Genomic DNA, 16361 nt, shown 5'->3' with positions numbered 1-16361 from the left:
GTCCTTTGCCATGCAGAAGCTCTGCAACTTCATGCAATCCCATTTGTCCAACCTTTCTTTGATTTGTTGTGTTTCTGGGTCTCTATTCAGAAAATTTCGGCCCATGCCAAGGAGACCTAGGGTTTCTCCTATTCCATCCTGTAATGTTTTCAGAATGTCTGCTTTGACTCTGAGGTCTTTGATCCATTTGGAGTTGATTGTGGTGCAGGGTGATATATAAGGATCTAGTTTAGTTTTCTACAAATAGTTAACCAATTTTGCCAGCACCATTTACTGAAGAGGCTGTCCTTTGCCATGCAGAAGCTCTGCAACTTTATGCAATCCCATTTGTCCAACCTTTCTTTGATTTGTTATGTTTCTGGGTCTCTATTAAGAAAATTTCAGCCTGTGCCAAGGAGTCCTAAGGTTTCTCCTATTCTGTCCTGTAATGTTTTCAGGAAGACAGAGGTCTTATATAGCTTACCATTTTCCAAGCCTCTCCTTGATTCCTTGCTACTTTTTCTCTTACTACCACCAGGACTTAAGCTTAGATAACATTTCCATTTTCTACTCATTTGTTTTACTGCAATATTTTACTGTTCCTTCTTTATGAGACATGACCTTGGAACGTTTATTCCCTGTCTTCATACCATATTATATGCTTACTTGGGCTTTATGACTTTAAAGGTAGGGTGATTAGTGTGGACAGATTGCTAATACTTTTAGTGCTGGGTTAAGGTGAAATTTTTTTGAGGGAATACTTTTATTATTTTTTTTTCATATATCCCTGTCAAGGATCTTTGAGGGCAAAAGAAAATCAGTTCTGTGAATGCTTGATGAAATGCATTGCAGATATATATATATATTTTGTTCTGTTTTTTGGAAAAGAAAGTCTAAAATAAGTTCCTGAATGTTTTCAGTATGTATTTGACTGCTGTTAGATAACTGGGTAAATTGTAATTTACAAAAAGTGTTTTCAGGGTTAACAGGAGTATCTCATTTGTACTTTTATAATGTACATATGATGTAAACAGACACATTAGCTCTATTTGATAAATGAGGGAACAGAATATATCATGTGAATGTCTGAGGTAGATCTGAACCCAGGGCTCCTTCCTCAAGCTCTGCTGCCTCCAACTTTCACATATTTAATCTGCCACAAAATGCTGTTTCTTGTTAAATTTAGGGCTTTTTTTTGTTATTTTTTTAAAGCCCTTGATTTTAGAGAGCGAAATGCTTAAGAAACATTTGGCAGAATGCTTGAGAAGGCTTGTTACCTTTATATTTGAGATTAGTAGTAATTTCTGGTAGCATCTTAAAATTTAGATTATCTCTCAGTTATTTTCATGTTCTGCACTTAGCATTCTCTTTGATTTATTTGGGGGCAATAGTCAACATTCCCTATGCTTTATTTGGATACCTTTGTTTCTACTTGCAAAGAAGAGGGTTTTTTTTTGCGGGGGGTAGTTGTGGGGCTTGAACTCGGGTCTGGGCGTGCTGCCCCTCAGCTTTTCAGCTCAATGCTAGAGTTCTACCAGTTGAGCCACAATACTACTTCCAGTTTTCTGGTGGTTAGTTGGAGATAAGAGTCTCACAGACTTTCTGTCTGGACTGGTTTTGAACTGTGATCTTCAGATCTCAGCCTCCTGAGTAGCTATGATTACAGGCGTGAGCCACCTGCACCCGGCGGAAGAAGTTTCGTTAAAAACTACTCTGAAGATTAAAGTTCGTAGTTATTGGCTTCTAAATTTTGTACCAAAATCCTAGGAGAATATATATATATATATATATATATATATATATATATATATGTGTGTGTGTGTATATATATATATATTGTTTTTATAATACATTTTCCTCTTCACTCATGTCTTATTATGTCAAGGTAAAAACCACCACCAAGAACTATATATTGGGGCCTAGAGTGGTGGTGCACAACTATCATCCTAGATACTTTGGAGACAGAAACAGAAAAAGCATCTGCCAAACTAAAAGCAAAAGACTCTAGAGGGGCATGGTATTTTAAAAAGTATGTACCTATCTATAAGCACACAAATACACACATGAAATGTGTGAGTCAGATACCAACCAGTGAAATGGTTCTCATATATCCCAACTTGCACTATAATTATATTAACCTTTTTCTAGAATCACTATTACTCAATAAAAATTTCCTTTCTTCACTCTTTTGGCAATATCATACATGCTACCTTTCAAACAAACAAAGCCGGGCACCAGTGGCTCACGCCTGTAATTCTAGCTACTCAGGAGGCTGAGATCTGAGGATCAAGGTTCAAAGCCAGCCTTGGCAGGAAAGTCCGTGAGACTCTTATCTCCAATAAACTACTAGAAAACCAGAAGTGGCGCTGTGGCCCAAGCAGTAGAGTGCTCGCCTTGAACTGAAGAGCTGAGGGACAGCGCCCAAGCCCAGAGTTCAAGCCCCATGACCGACCAAACAACAACAACAACAAAAAAAACAAAACAAAACAAATTAAGGCTTGTAATGCTGGGCAATGTGATTCATATTGTGATTCTAGTGCAAGGGAGGCTGAGGTAGGAGGATTGGAAGTTTGAGACCTGAGTCTATGTGTGGCTCTCTCAGAATTTGTTTGTGAGTCCTTACTGATAGCATTGACTACTGGTAGTTTTTGTGTTTGTTTGGATTTTTCTTTCATTTGTATTTTTGCTGTTTCTCACAGCTAAGTAATCCTTAAACTCAGAAGGTATTTTGTAAAAATTGACCCAAGCAGATGAGTGAAAGCTGTTTTTTTTTTTTTTAAATTTTTTTCTGTTTCCTATTCAGTCTCAGGCAAAGCAGAGTTCTCCATGTGAGAGCTCTGTAGCCCACTTTCGTATTGAGGGAGAAAATGCTGTGATTGGTAGAAATAAGAAAGCAACAAAACCCAAATCCCCAAAATGCTCGGCAAAAGTATACTTTAAAAATTGAGTTAAATGTTTATAATGTACATGACATCGATAGCGCTTCTATTTTATTTTTTAATATATATTTTTTATTGTAAAGATTCTGGGGTTGCAGTTTACATGAGTAAGGTAATGAGCATTGTTACACCCTACTTGGTTTTTCCCCTAACATCCCTTCCCTCCCTCCCAACTCCCCTCCCCCCCAACCTAAATTCCATTTCAACATAATGTCTTGTACATCTCATTGTTACAATGGGCAAACTGTATCTTTGTTTCAGCATTTTGAGGTTTTTATCTCTGTTGCTGTTGTTTTTAATGTACTTATAATGTACTATGTGATTTAAAAAATTTCTTTTGTATGTTCCTCCCCATGTTATAACCCTTGTTTTCACTGTATTTGATTCTGGTCCCCTGCATCTTGTATATACATTTTTCTAATTTGGAGAGGGGAAGGGAAATGAACAATGCTTTTAGATTTTACTTTAGGTATAATTTATCCCCCCCACATGTATTTGTCTTAACATTTGGGATTTGTCTTTAGTTTAGATTTTTGTTCTTGGAGAAACAGGTCTTGCATCTTTGTAGAACTATGAATGCAGGGTAGGGTTGTAGGGTAAAGTCTTGCTTTAGAGTGGTAGAGATGCTGTATTTTCCCTGATTTAATTGATGTAGGGTAAAGTCTTGCTTTAGAGTGGTAGAGATGCTGTATTTTCCCTGATTTAATTGAGGAGATAGAAAGATTGTCAATCTAAACAGAAACCCCATTCCTCATGCACAGAGAATAAACAGTTGTCATCTTATTAGCATTGCCCCAAGTCTCCCCACCCCCCTCTGGTGCTGATGTCCAATGGAGCTTTGATCAGTTGCTGTCCCTAGGATAGGCTATCACTATTCCAAATGCCATACAGATGGCAGAAAAATAGCAAGCATAGACAGGAAAAGAAATCTTGTTCTTAACCATTCCTCTAAATTTAGGACAGTTTTGGATCCTTTCCTGGACACACATACACACACACACACACACACACACACACACACACACACACACACACATTTCAGTCATTGTCTTAACATTGGATCATAATTATTTGATATCTCTGTGAATTTATTTCTGTCTACATTATTTTTGGTGGGGTTTTAACGTCAATCAGTTTGATTATTTTTATAGCACAATGCTGTTTTTATCATCTAATACAGTTGATAGCTCATTTGTATATAACACCATTGTTGATGGAATTGTATGCTGTAGGAGAGAATAGGTGTGTAGTATATTTAAAAGTGATTCTTACTGTGTATTAACTAAAATAAAAATCAGTGGCAAAATATTCTTTTAATATGAGTATATTTGAAAAAACTGGAGCATCCTCAGGGTTTGAAGTTCATCTTTCCTATTCAGCTTCTCTTCTGCAATATGTAACTATTTTTCTTTGCAGCACTATTTTCTTCCCATGAGTAGTTTTTCACCAGTGATCTTTCTTTTTAAATTGCACTTAGTATGGTATTTTCTACCATACTTACTCAATGCTATTTGATTTTCCTGTAGCTCTAAGGAGTACTTTTACCCTTAACATTTTCTTGTTTGTATGTTCTCTTTCTTTCCTCTTCCTTTCTATGCTAAGTCTCCCAACATCAGATATAAATTAGGAAAGTAAAGGGGCCATGTTAATTGTATAAATTCTTCTTCCTCATTCTTAGTCTCTAGACTAGAACTTGGCAGCTAACAAGCTCTGCTAGACCCAGATCAGATTTCTACTTTATCTTTGTTGCTGTACAGTTATATAGTATATACTCACTTGAACTGATCAGGCTAATATTATTGGGAAAGAGTGAATTCATATTAAAGGAAAAAATCAGGATGACTTTTTAAATGAGGACATTGAATTTCTTTTATTTTCTCTCCCTATAAATAAAAAGTGATAACTGGGCCAAACGTAAGGTGTGGGTAAAACATTGATGCCAGGGGGAAAGTTCCAAGGGCTTTTTACTTCTACCACAGACAGAAGTCATAAAGTGATTATTTCAGGAAGTGTGTGTGTGTGTGTGTGTGTGTGTGTGTGTGTGTGTGTGTGGCTTGAATTCAGATTCTGGGCTCAGTCCCTGAGTTTTTTGATCAAGGATAGCACTCTACCTCTTAAGCCACAGCTCCACTTCTGGCTTTTTGTTGGTTAATTAGAGATTAGAGTGTCATGGACTTTTCAGTCTGGGCTGGCTTTGCAAAATGATCCTCAGATCTCAGCCTCCTGAGTAGGTAGTATTATAAGTGTTCACTGATGTTCACTGGTTCACTGATGCCTGGTTCTTCAGTTGCTTTTTATGTACATTTTTAAAAAATGAAAAAGTTGCAGAGAGAGGACCTGTGTTTTAGATGATCACCTTTTCAAGTGGTAACATGAACTGAGATAGAATGTTCCGGCCAGTATTGGGAGCAACTCTTAGTTACTTCCCTCAATCCTTCTCCATTGCCTTTCTAGATGATCTGCTAAGACGTCACTATTTTTCCCAATCTTTAACTTTAAAGATGATTAATCCTCTATGGAATGGGAAATCTGAAGATTTTTTTCATCTGAGTAACTCTCCATAAAAAAAGAGTTTTGTTCACTCTTTCATACTTAGTTCATCCTAGGTATGTTTCTAGGATATATTTCCACAAAGCTAATTATTTAAAGCACTTACATATATTAATTATGTAGAGAACTTGGGGCAAGAAGCTAGAAGAACTATCAATTTTAGTGAAAGATTTTTAAGTCTAAACACGTGTTAAGTATTGTCTACAAATTCATATTGTTGTCTAGGTTTGGCTAATACCTATATTTGGCTGACTTATAAATTTTTCAAGAAATGATTGATGATAAGCAGTGTGCTCATAATCCCTCAATATTTATTTAATGTAGTAACATAACCTCAGCCTGACTTGGGCTTGGATAAATCTCATGAAAAAAATTTCTCAGAAAGTTAAAGCTATATGTGTGTGTTCACAAAAACTTTAATTCTTTTGGAGAGAGAGGCTGGTGATATTTCTCTGTGTGTGAGTAAAGATTCCAAAGTTAACATTTTTATTATCATCATCACTTTTTTTTTAACAATATGACCAACTTGGAATCTTGATCTCGTATTTTAAATCTAGGGGTTTTCCATACATATTGAAATTAAGTCATTCTTTTATGTGTGTAATCCATTGTAACCATCCCCATTTGAATTCATTGGAATGTATGGCATAAAGTGCTTTATAGAAGTATAAACATAATTTGTATTCACCTTTTTTCCTATCATTTTTAGACTGCTTGTACCATCTTGTTTTGATGAACTTTACAATCCTATTGGCTTTCTCAAAGTTTCTACTCTCTAGGTAGAACTTGGATATTTTTTTCTCCACTGCCAGGCTTGCCCCATCTTTTTCTTGTAAGTGTATATTAGTTATGCTTTGTTAATTCAACTCACTTTCATAACTGGTGAGTCCTGGAATGAAAAAAGGCCTAAGACAAAGCCTTAGACCTTGGAAACCTCAGAATATGTGGGTTTGCTGGCAGCAGACACATAAGTATTAGCTAATACAGTGCAGTGAGAAGAGGAGAATATAGGAAAGATAAAGTACCTTTATTTTTCCCTGTTGGTTCTGGGGAGCCACAGCACCACTTCGAGTTTTCTGGCAGTTAGTTGGAGATAAGTGTCTCATGGACTTTCCTGCCCAGGCTAGCTTTGAACTGTGATCCTCAGTTCTCAGCCTCCTGAATAGCTAGGATTACAGGTAATGGTTACTGACTCCTGGTTAAATACTATTTTTGTTTTGGGGTATTGAGGTGATGCTGCCTTGTAGTGCATCTGCATTAAGTAGACTACTGGTCTATCACTAGTCTGCTAGCTAACTATATCTAGCTAATTGTATCATCTAGTATTGCCCTTAAGACTGTATGAAAGGCCCAGGGTTCTTTTGTTGATACAATTATTGCATATGAAGCAATTAGAGTTTTAGAATGGCATTTGAATTTAAAAAATCAACAAGGTGAAGACATTTATTTATACAACGCATAATATTATTGTTACCATGAATTCTTTCTCAGGAAAATGAAGAAAATAGTAAAATCTAAAGGGTAAAACCCTGATTTTTGCTATTATTTCAAAATGAGCAGGAGAGAAGCAATGGTAAATCTCAGGCGCTAGATTGTTGGATGCTAGCACAGAGATGTTTGAAATGAAGAAATGGGTCATTTAGTGTTCCCAGAAGTGTTCCCCACTTCTGGGAATTTTGATGTGATAAGATTGAAGTGGGGAGAAAGAAGTCCCAAATTCTCAAGTTTGAATGGACAATTAGCACATAACAGTCATAATAATCAGTCTAAATATAGAGATAGTTTAGTGTGTTGACTTCCTGTAGGGCTCTGTGTAAAAAGTAAAATCAATAATTATCAATAAGCAACTAGGCCATGTATTTTACAAAAGCATTCAGATGGCACAAATCATGTTTAAGCAAACAGACATACTGTGGAGAGAATCTATAATGTTGTTTTCCCAAGAATTAAGGAGAAAACTGTTGTTTAATTATATTTCTAAAGCCTCAGTGAAGGATTTGTGGCTTTTAGAGAGTGCTTTTTGGAGGTGTGTGTGTGTGTGTGTGTGTGTGTGTGTGTGTGTGTGTGTACATACATGTCTGCCAGCAAAAGAATTCTATTAATTAATCAAATTTATTTCTACATATAATTTTACTATATAAGCAAAAGTTTATTTATTCGTCTAAAGAGTATTTATTTTTCTCTACCAAGTGTAAGATTTTTAAAATTTTTGTTGTTGTTATTGTTTTTTTGTTTTTTTTTTTGTGCCAGTCCTCTGGCTTGAACTCAAGGCCTGGGCACTGTTTCTGAGCTGCTTTTGCTTAAGGCTAGCTCTCTACTACTTGAGCCACATCTCCACTTCTGGCTTTTGTGGTATCACAAGCTTTCCTGCTCCAGGCTAGCTTCTAACTGCCATCCTCAGATCTCAGCTTCCTAGATAGCTAGGATTACGGACAGGAGCCACTGGCACCTGGCTTCAACTATAGGATTAAAAAAAAAAAACTTTTATTACTATTATCAGGATTTGACTCAGGGCCTTAGAGTTGCTAGACAGACAGTCTTACTGCTCTCCTTTTGTCTTAGGAGAGAATATTAAATATTTTGCTACTTAAGATTTTATTGATTAATAAGTAAAGATATGGATTATACAAATCAAGACGTTTTTGCTTCCCTTTTATTTTTCTTCCTGTGTACATTTGCTTTCAACTTTAAAATTAGTTTAATGGGATGTAGTTCAGTATAGCAAACAAAAATTGTTAGTTTGATTCTCAGTACTGAACACACACACACATAAACACACACACACCAGATTATTGGTCAATGTGTATAATTAGCATATTATTCCTGCTATTGTGAGGGGGAAGTCTACTTTTTAAAATGAATCTTCGGTTCTGCTGTTTTTGAGCATGAATTTTGGGTATTATATCCTGGCAGAACTACATGGCACATGTGATTTCTTGGGCAGAGTGAATTTTGTAAATGTATTCTAGTAAGAGCCTTAGAGTACATGAGTAGTAATATATAGAGATGGAAAAATTCTTAAGATTTTAGAATATTAGTTTCAAAATGGCCTTAGAAATCTCTGACCCAACTAGTTAACTCAGTTACCTAAATGTGATACTCTCAGAATTTTTACTATTTCTTTTTTGGGTACCTTTTTTTTCTAGAGAATACTCTATTGTGGCAGTACTTTATTCCTTGAGATGAGTTTTGAAAAGTTTACTTTGATGGTAGGGAGTTTAGAAAATAGCTGGATTGGCTAATACCAGTTCATTTCTACTACTGAGAATGCAACTTCTTAGGCACTGACTATCAGTGAAGAAGGAGTCTTAAAAAAAAATCAATTCAACAGACACTTGTTGAGTTCCTTTAGTTTGGCTGAAGATTAGTGCCAGAAATTATGTATTTGAATGATAGATACAATCACTTAGAGTCTGTTCATTGAAGGAATATGAGAGGTAAATTGTTATCTGCCAAAATCTGCCCAACAAGTACAGTGAGAGAAGCAGGCAGGAGGATCCTGGGAGTTCGGAAAGAGGTGACATCTGGGCTGGCTGTGATGAGGAATCAAAACTAGTGATTTTTACTGAGTTAATATGCATAGTGTTAGGAATCAATATTACTTTTATCATTTTATTGTCACATAAAAATTTGGTATCTTTTTGTCACAAAAATTTTGGCATACATATTCCTTTGTGAACTCTAAAACTTGGCCTCTTATCACATGGATATAAAGAACTATCTGATTCATAAACAAGTAAGAGGAAGAATGAGTTGCAGGGTTTAGGATGCTTAGGTCTCAGAATAGTCAGTGATCATCAGGAGGAGAATCCATGAAGTGTTGATGGATTACAGAAGGTGACTCCTCTTAGACATAGCTTTAGTTGTTGGAAGATTGTTGATTTCTATCTAATGTACTATCACATCTAGTTTGAACTATTTCTGTTTTAGAACTAGTTTAGAAACTCATATTAATGATTCTGATAAGATACCCAAATAAACAAATAAATAATAGTTTACCCAAATAAATAATTTCCCCTAATTTGAATTTCTTTGGGCTAGAATTTATCCTAATCTTTAAATTATAACTTATTTGTGTTTACATGGCCACTAATTTATGTGGCATATTTATTATAAATAAAAAGTTTCCAGTGTTTGTTTTAAGAACTCAGGGTGTTCTATGGACATTGTTTATTGTTGTTGATGAAGACATCATATTTAAAATAATTGCTTTATGAGCTGATGAATATTTTCTTATAGAATCAGACTTCTTTAGAATATTAATACATAGCAGATCATTTCCTTTAAGGGGTAGAAAAAAGTCAAGATCTTCAACTTCAAGATGTGTTCACTGGCAGCTGTTTCCTATAATAGGAGCAATTTGCATGCAGAATACAGAAAATGAATTATATAAAGGCTGTACAGAAAACCAGCTATAACTCCTCTGGCGAGTACAGCAGCCCACAAAATAAACTTCCTTTAAATGACATTGGCATGATTAATTCCAAGCAACCTGGACATGAAACTGCTGTTCTGAAAGGGTTCTGGGGCTAGAAATGTCATGAGTGTAACTGAAGCCTGCTAGTTGGGAACTGCGGGACTGTTCAATGCCTTTAGTGGCATGAATATGCATGGCAGGTTGGCAGGTGGTCATTGCATATAGGGCAGATGTCACTTAGTTATTTTGCTTTTTAAGTTTTTTTTCTGGAAAAACATATAAAGTTAAACAAGATGTCTTGTTTTGGAGTGAATTGTCCTAACATGATTTTGAGGCATTTTTCCTAAATTGGACAAAAGGAGGCAATCAAATGTCAAAATACTGCCTTCAGCTGACCATGATGGGGGTGAGGTATACACCTATAATCCCAGTACTTGTGACACTGAAACAAGAGGATTGCAAGTTTGAGGCCCATGTGGGCTACATAGTTAGACCTTGTTTTAAAAACCCAAAGCCCAAAATGCAACAAAAGAAATCTTGTCTTGAGTGCATGTCTATCTATGTACTCATGTATACTAAGTATTTCTTTCAATGTACCATTATTAGCAGTACCATTTTGTAATAGAATACCTCATACTTTTAGTTCCTCCATATAGCACATTGAGGCTATACTTATAGATGTGTAGATGAGGTTTTCTCCCTGTTAAAGGTAAAGGAAGCAGAAACTGTGTAGAGAATCAATCCCCAGTTCAGGGCTATAGACTTGAGTATTCTCACCCCAAACCAGGTCCTTCTATTTGGTGGCTCCTTTTTATTTTCATTTGAAGAGGTTCCGTAGTGACTAGATAATGTAAGGTTAATAAATTTTTTTTCTCATGTGAGTTACATATTAAAAACGTACGTATTCTGGGTTCTCTGCTGTATCTTCTACATATATCACTGTCTTTATTCATTCAAGCTGCTATAACAAACAACAGAAATTTATTTCTTGAAGTTATGGTGACTGGAAGTCTGAGGTCAGGATGCCAACATGGCAGGGTTCTAGTGAAGGTCCCAGGATACTTTGTTTTTGCCATGTCTTCATATAGTAGGAAGGTTGAGAGGGCTCCCTGGGGCCTCTTTTATGAGGGCACTAAGCCCATTCATTAGGGCTTCGCCTTCCAAAGGCCCCACTTCCTAATATTGTTACCATCAGAGGTGAGGATGTCAATATATGAATTTGGGGGAACACAAACATTCAGTACATAACAGTCACCTGCTTAATCTACATAATCCCACTGTGTTGAAAAGGAGCCCAAGGTTGAAGATGTGAGACAACTTTGCAGAGGTACCCTTGAGTTTGAGCTGGATAGTGGATTGGTCACAGATGTGCCAGCTGTTGAAGTCTGAGCTCTTGACACTACCTTCTTGAGGAAATGTTCTTTCTGCTTTTGAGGAAGGAAAGGGAATTTTAATTAGCAGGTGAGATCACTTGAATTACAGGGAACTCTTCAGTGTCAAAGCAGTTCAGGCAGTTAATGCTTTGGGACTGTAAAGGGAGATGGGACAATATTATTTTGTGATTGAGAACAGCTTTGTGAAGAAATTAGAATTTGAAGGCATCTTTAGATGTGAAGTTTGGGGCAGAAGGAGGACGGGATGCACATGAAAAATGCTATGCCCATTTAAGGGCCAATCTTAGAGTGATGCACAGGGATTATGGTAGGTAACAAAGGTAGGACACCAGAAAAGGCCAACTGGCACTACCAAAGAGATACCGGTGTATCAAGCCTGGATATTCAGCACAGAGTGTTTTACTGAAGTTATACTACTAAACTGCAGTCTTACCAGACTAATTTCAGTTGGCTTGTGATGGACTTTGAATTTATAGAAATCTTAAAAGAATGACATTGGTTCTCTTATTCTCCAAGTGCTGGCTTAATCATTTTGTTCTGACTCCACAAGAAATACAAGCCTGAGCCAGGCGCTGGTGGCTCACGCCTGTAATCCTAGCTACTCAGGAGGCTGAGATCTGAGGATTGTGGTTCAAAGCCAGCCCGGGCAGGAGAGACCATGAGACTCCTATCTCCAATAAACCACCAGAAAACCGGAAGTGGCGTTGTAGCTCAATTGGTAGAGCGATCGCCTTGAGCTGAAGAGCTGAGGGACAGCGCCCAGGCCCAGAGTTCAAGCCCCACGACCAACAAAAAAAAAAAAAAGAAAAAAAATACAAGCCTATGCTTTCTTACATATAAGATGGTATTAACTTTTAAATGTTTGTATGCACACCAATATTTCAATAAGCATTTGTTTTGAGGGGAGAAAGATCAGCATGTAATGAGTCTTAATGGGGATTAAGAACATCGACAGACCCTGGGTTTGAGAATTCTAAGAAAAAAGGGTTGCATAGAAATAAGGACATTTCAAACTACTGAAAAGTTTAGGTGGAGGGGTGATTTGCATTAACACTCTGATGTAGATGGTACTTTTGTTAGGAAACTTGTATCTCTTTTCAAACTTTGGGTCAAAGGATCTATGTTGCATGCCAAAAGCTTTGGAGCATTTGATAATACCTAAAGTTCATTCATTAATGATGATGGTTGATGATGATTAGTTTGGTTCCACTCAAATTTCAATAAACAGTTTATGTTTTTTGCTTTAGATACAAAAGTTGTTGCCATATATTCTGAAAAAATATACAGAATAGATCAGAGACTGAAGGGTCTGTGAAATTGGGTGGGATCTAGATGGTACAATGTGATTTTTGAAAAAAGGTTTTATTTGGTTTATGATACTCATCTTTTCCTATTTTTAATGTTTCAGTGTGCAAAGATCCACCTTACAAAGTAGAAGAATCTGGGTATGCTGGTTTCATTTTGCCAATTGAGGTTTATTTTAAAAACAAGGTATGTAATCTTTACTTATAAACCAAGTATTGTTTGAAATTATTATTATTATTATTATTATTTTATTTATTTTTTGTTGGTCGTGGGGCATGATCTCTGGGCCTGGGTGCTGTCCCTGAGCTCTTCAGCTCAAGGGTAGTGCTTGAGCCACAGCGCTGCTTCTGATTTTCTGAGTAGTTTATTAGAGGTAAGAGTCTCACAGTCTTCCCTGCCCGGGTTGGCTTTGAACTGGGATCCTCAGATCCCAGACTCCTGAGTAGCTACAATTTTAGTTATTATCCTTAATCATAGAAATGGCAATAAAAGTATAATTTCAATTATGTGAAGTGAGATTATATGAAATTCATTTAATACTCATTTTAAAGAATGGTAGCCATTTTGAAAAGGATTAATATATGTTTATTTGTAAAAAAGAAGAGAGAAATTATGGTTTATCAGTGAAATGTTCTTTTTCTTGTTTTCATATTTCTAGAACTTTTGAGGCTTAGAAAGAATGATCTCATGTGTTTTTTTGGCAGATAGACAACACACAGTTATTTCAACCCAAGATATTATGGATTCTGGTTTAAACATGTTCAGCATTGAGATGTGTGTAGATACTAGAACACAGACCATAATCTGGATATATTGCTTAACCTCCATGTTTTCCTTATTTATAAAGTGGTAAAATAAGAATAAGTACCTTATGATGTGGTTAGGATTAGATAAGATTAATTTTTGTGTGAAGTATTTTAGTGCATTGTCTTACATATAAGTAAGTACTTAGTAAACATTGGGAATTTGTAAGGACAGTTTCTAAAAGTGCTCCAGAGTGAGAACATTCTTTTAAAAAATTGAACTGCTCAAATACAGTCCCTTGTCATCTACACTATGGCTCCTTAAAAAAACGATCCTTAGCATAGCAGCGACTTCTGCTTAGAAAAGACTTTCTCAGACTCAGATCCACTGCATCAGTATTTATGGGGCGCAACCTAGGAGTTATGTTTCAGATAGGATGTTAAGGTTTTGCTTGGGCTGGCCTCAGACTTTGATCCTCCTACTTTTGCCCCCAGCACACTGAGATCACAGGTGTGCATGCCACCATGTCCCAGATAAGCCACTTTTTAATCTGCAGTATCTTCTTCGACTAGAATAGTGACTTTTCAGTTCAGCAAAGTTTTCTTTATGATTAAGAGATAATGCATTTTAATTAAGCTGTAATTAAACTATACTATAAATTAGAAATATATGGATAGCAGAATGAATTTTGTTTTCATATTTTTTGTTACTTTCTCCTTGTATACCATATTACAGCACAAACTTTCCATCCTCTTACTTGGGGTTATCTTATATTTTCAGCTTTGGAGGGATGTACTTGAGAGTAACATTTCTCTGCAGTTAAATGGTTGACAGTATGCTGAGTACCTTACTGGTATTTCATTTAGTAGGTTTCTAATAATTTCGAGAGATTAAATTCATTTATTGTAGGATGTATCAATAAATGTTATTTTTAGCTGAACCAAATTTCATTTATACAGATCACATTTTGCTTTTTCATTTGTAATCTCATGACCATTTGACTTGTTTTCACTTTTTTACTATTGTGGAAATGATATCCTGAACATTAATTTGTACATTCTTGTTCAGACATTTTTTCAAATGTCATGGATATGTCCTTTGGCAGAATTGTTTGATTATAATATGTCACCCTATCTTTTACTTTTTTTGTGATACAGGGGCTTGAACTCAGCACCTTGTGAAATGTTTGGAGAGACTGCTAAACTATTTTCCAAACTGGTTGTACCATACTAGATCCCCACCAGCAATGCATGAAGGTCTAATTACTCTAATGCTTTATACTTTCTTATTTTCTTTTTCTTTTTGTTGGCCATGGGGCCTGAACTCTGGGCCTGGGCGCTGTCCCTCAGCTCTTCAGCTCAAGGCTGGTGCTCTACCACCTGAGCCACAGCACCACTTCCAGCTTTTTCTGCATATGTGGTGCTGAGGAATCGAACCCAGGACCTCATGTATGTGAGGCAAGCACTCTATCACTGAGCCACCTTCCCAGCCCTATTTTCTTTTATATCTAAGAACCATCCCAGTCATTGTGCAGTGGTATTTAATTTTGGATTTTATTTGCATTTCTCTGGTGACTTAAGACGTTAAACATCTTTTCATATGTTTATTATCCATTTGTATGATAAACTTTGGAGAAATGAATAGTCAGATCCTTTCTTACTTTATAGTATATATTTAGAATTAAATGGCTGTGATCATGAGAAGGAATTCAGAGCCTGGATCTTCCCTGCACTCCTTTTGAATACCTTGCAAGTTTAATAACATGCATATGGTGTGTCTTCCCTTTGTTTTACCCTCACAACTAGGGCTTATAGTTCATCTAGTGGAGGAAAGGTTATACCATAGAAAAAATCTAGACCTTTAAGCCCCAACATCTTGTCTCAAAGAAATTAGGGGATAGGCAGTTGTAAGAGGACTGATGGTTGTCACCTAAGTGAATTTTACATTACACTGGCTTTAGTTTGGAAATAATGTGGTAGTTAATAATTCTATCTCTCCTTTCATTGTTGTCCTCCTTCTCCTCCTGCGCCTCTTCTCCTCATCTTCTTTCCTCTCTCTGTAAAATGTCTGCTCATTTTATCTTGATAGGATATAACCAGAAGCTTCCCAAATGCTAGATTTAAAAAGAGAGCAAATGAAAGATAGCAAGGCAGAAAGTATTGTTTCTCAACTATGTGCATGTATGCAATTCAATCTCTTTGAAATTTATGTAAAAGAGTAACAGCAGCTTATAATGAAGACCTATTAGGCAGTTGGACATGTGACTAAGACACATTCACTTTATGAAAGATTTTAGTTTCTTACAATATGAAGAAAGAAAGAGGTACAAAAAATGAGAATGCAAAGTAGACAATGAGAGTGAGAATTGTTTAATAGATTGCCTGTTCAGTGTCCATTCATTTCCTAGTTTTAGGTTTTCTTTAAGATTTCATACTTACTAATAGTTACTAGTTACATAGTCGTGCAATGGAACATGTACATTTCAATATTGGTAATGTAAATTTGGGATTTTCCTAAATGGCCATACATAGTGGCATTATAGAATACCACATAGTACTTAATGAACAAATCTCAAATGATGATGATGGCTTAAGAGTTACATGAATAAATATCTATACACATATGTGTATATATGGTTGTAATGTTTAGTATGTTTTTTTAAACCACTGAAATGACTAAGCGCTCTAGAGATGTACCTGTAGGAAAAAAACACATCAGAATGACAGCACAGGAATTCACAGGCATTGCTTTCCCAGGAAGGGGGAAGGAAGGGGAGAAGGAAAGCCGTTGCACTCTCTCTCTTTACATAGATAGATAGATAGATAGATAGATAGATAGATAGATAGATAGATAGATAGATAGATAGATAGATAACTGGCATGTATATGCATATCTATCTACCTAAAACTTTATATCTATTTATATCTTTTTTTCTCTCTTTTTTTTAAATTTTATTTTATTTTATATGTGAACATACTGTACAGAGGGGTTACAATTGCATGGGCAGGATAATGCGTACATTTCTTACCAAGC

General features: G+C 36.0%; 1 protein-coding gene across 1 annotated transcript in view; it reads left to right on the top strand.

The window, feature by feature from the left end:
• The window catches only part of Mllt3 (myeloid/lymphoid or mixed-lineage leukemia; translocated to, 3), a 278452-nt gene that overhangs the window by 147892 nt on the left and 114199 nt on the right, over window positions 1-16361 (top strand). Inside the window, exon 3 of the mRNA XM_013020763.1 lies at window positions 12688-12770. Within this exon, the coding sequence (XP_012876217.1) occupies window positions 12688-12770 (83 nt within the window). The remainder of the gene's footprint in view (window positions 1-12687; window positions 12771-16361) is intronic.

The sequence above is a fragment of the Dipodomys ordii genome, unplaced genomic scaffold (assembly GCF_000151885.1).
Source record: "Dipodomys ordii isolate 6190 unplaced genomic scaffold, Dord_2.0 Scaffold53, whole genome shotgun sequence".
In the NCBI taxonomy this organism is placed as follows: domain Eukaryota; kingdom Metazoa; phylum Chordata; class Mammalia; order Rodentia; family Heteromyidae; genus Dipodomys; species Dipodomys ordii.
Note: the sequence above shows the minus strand (reverse complement) of the source record. Positions and strands in the feature narration are given on the sequence as shown.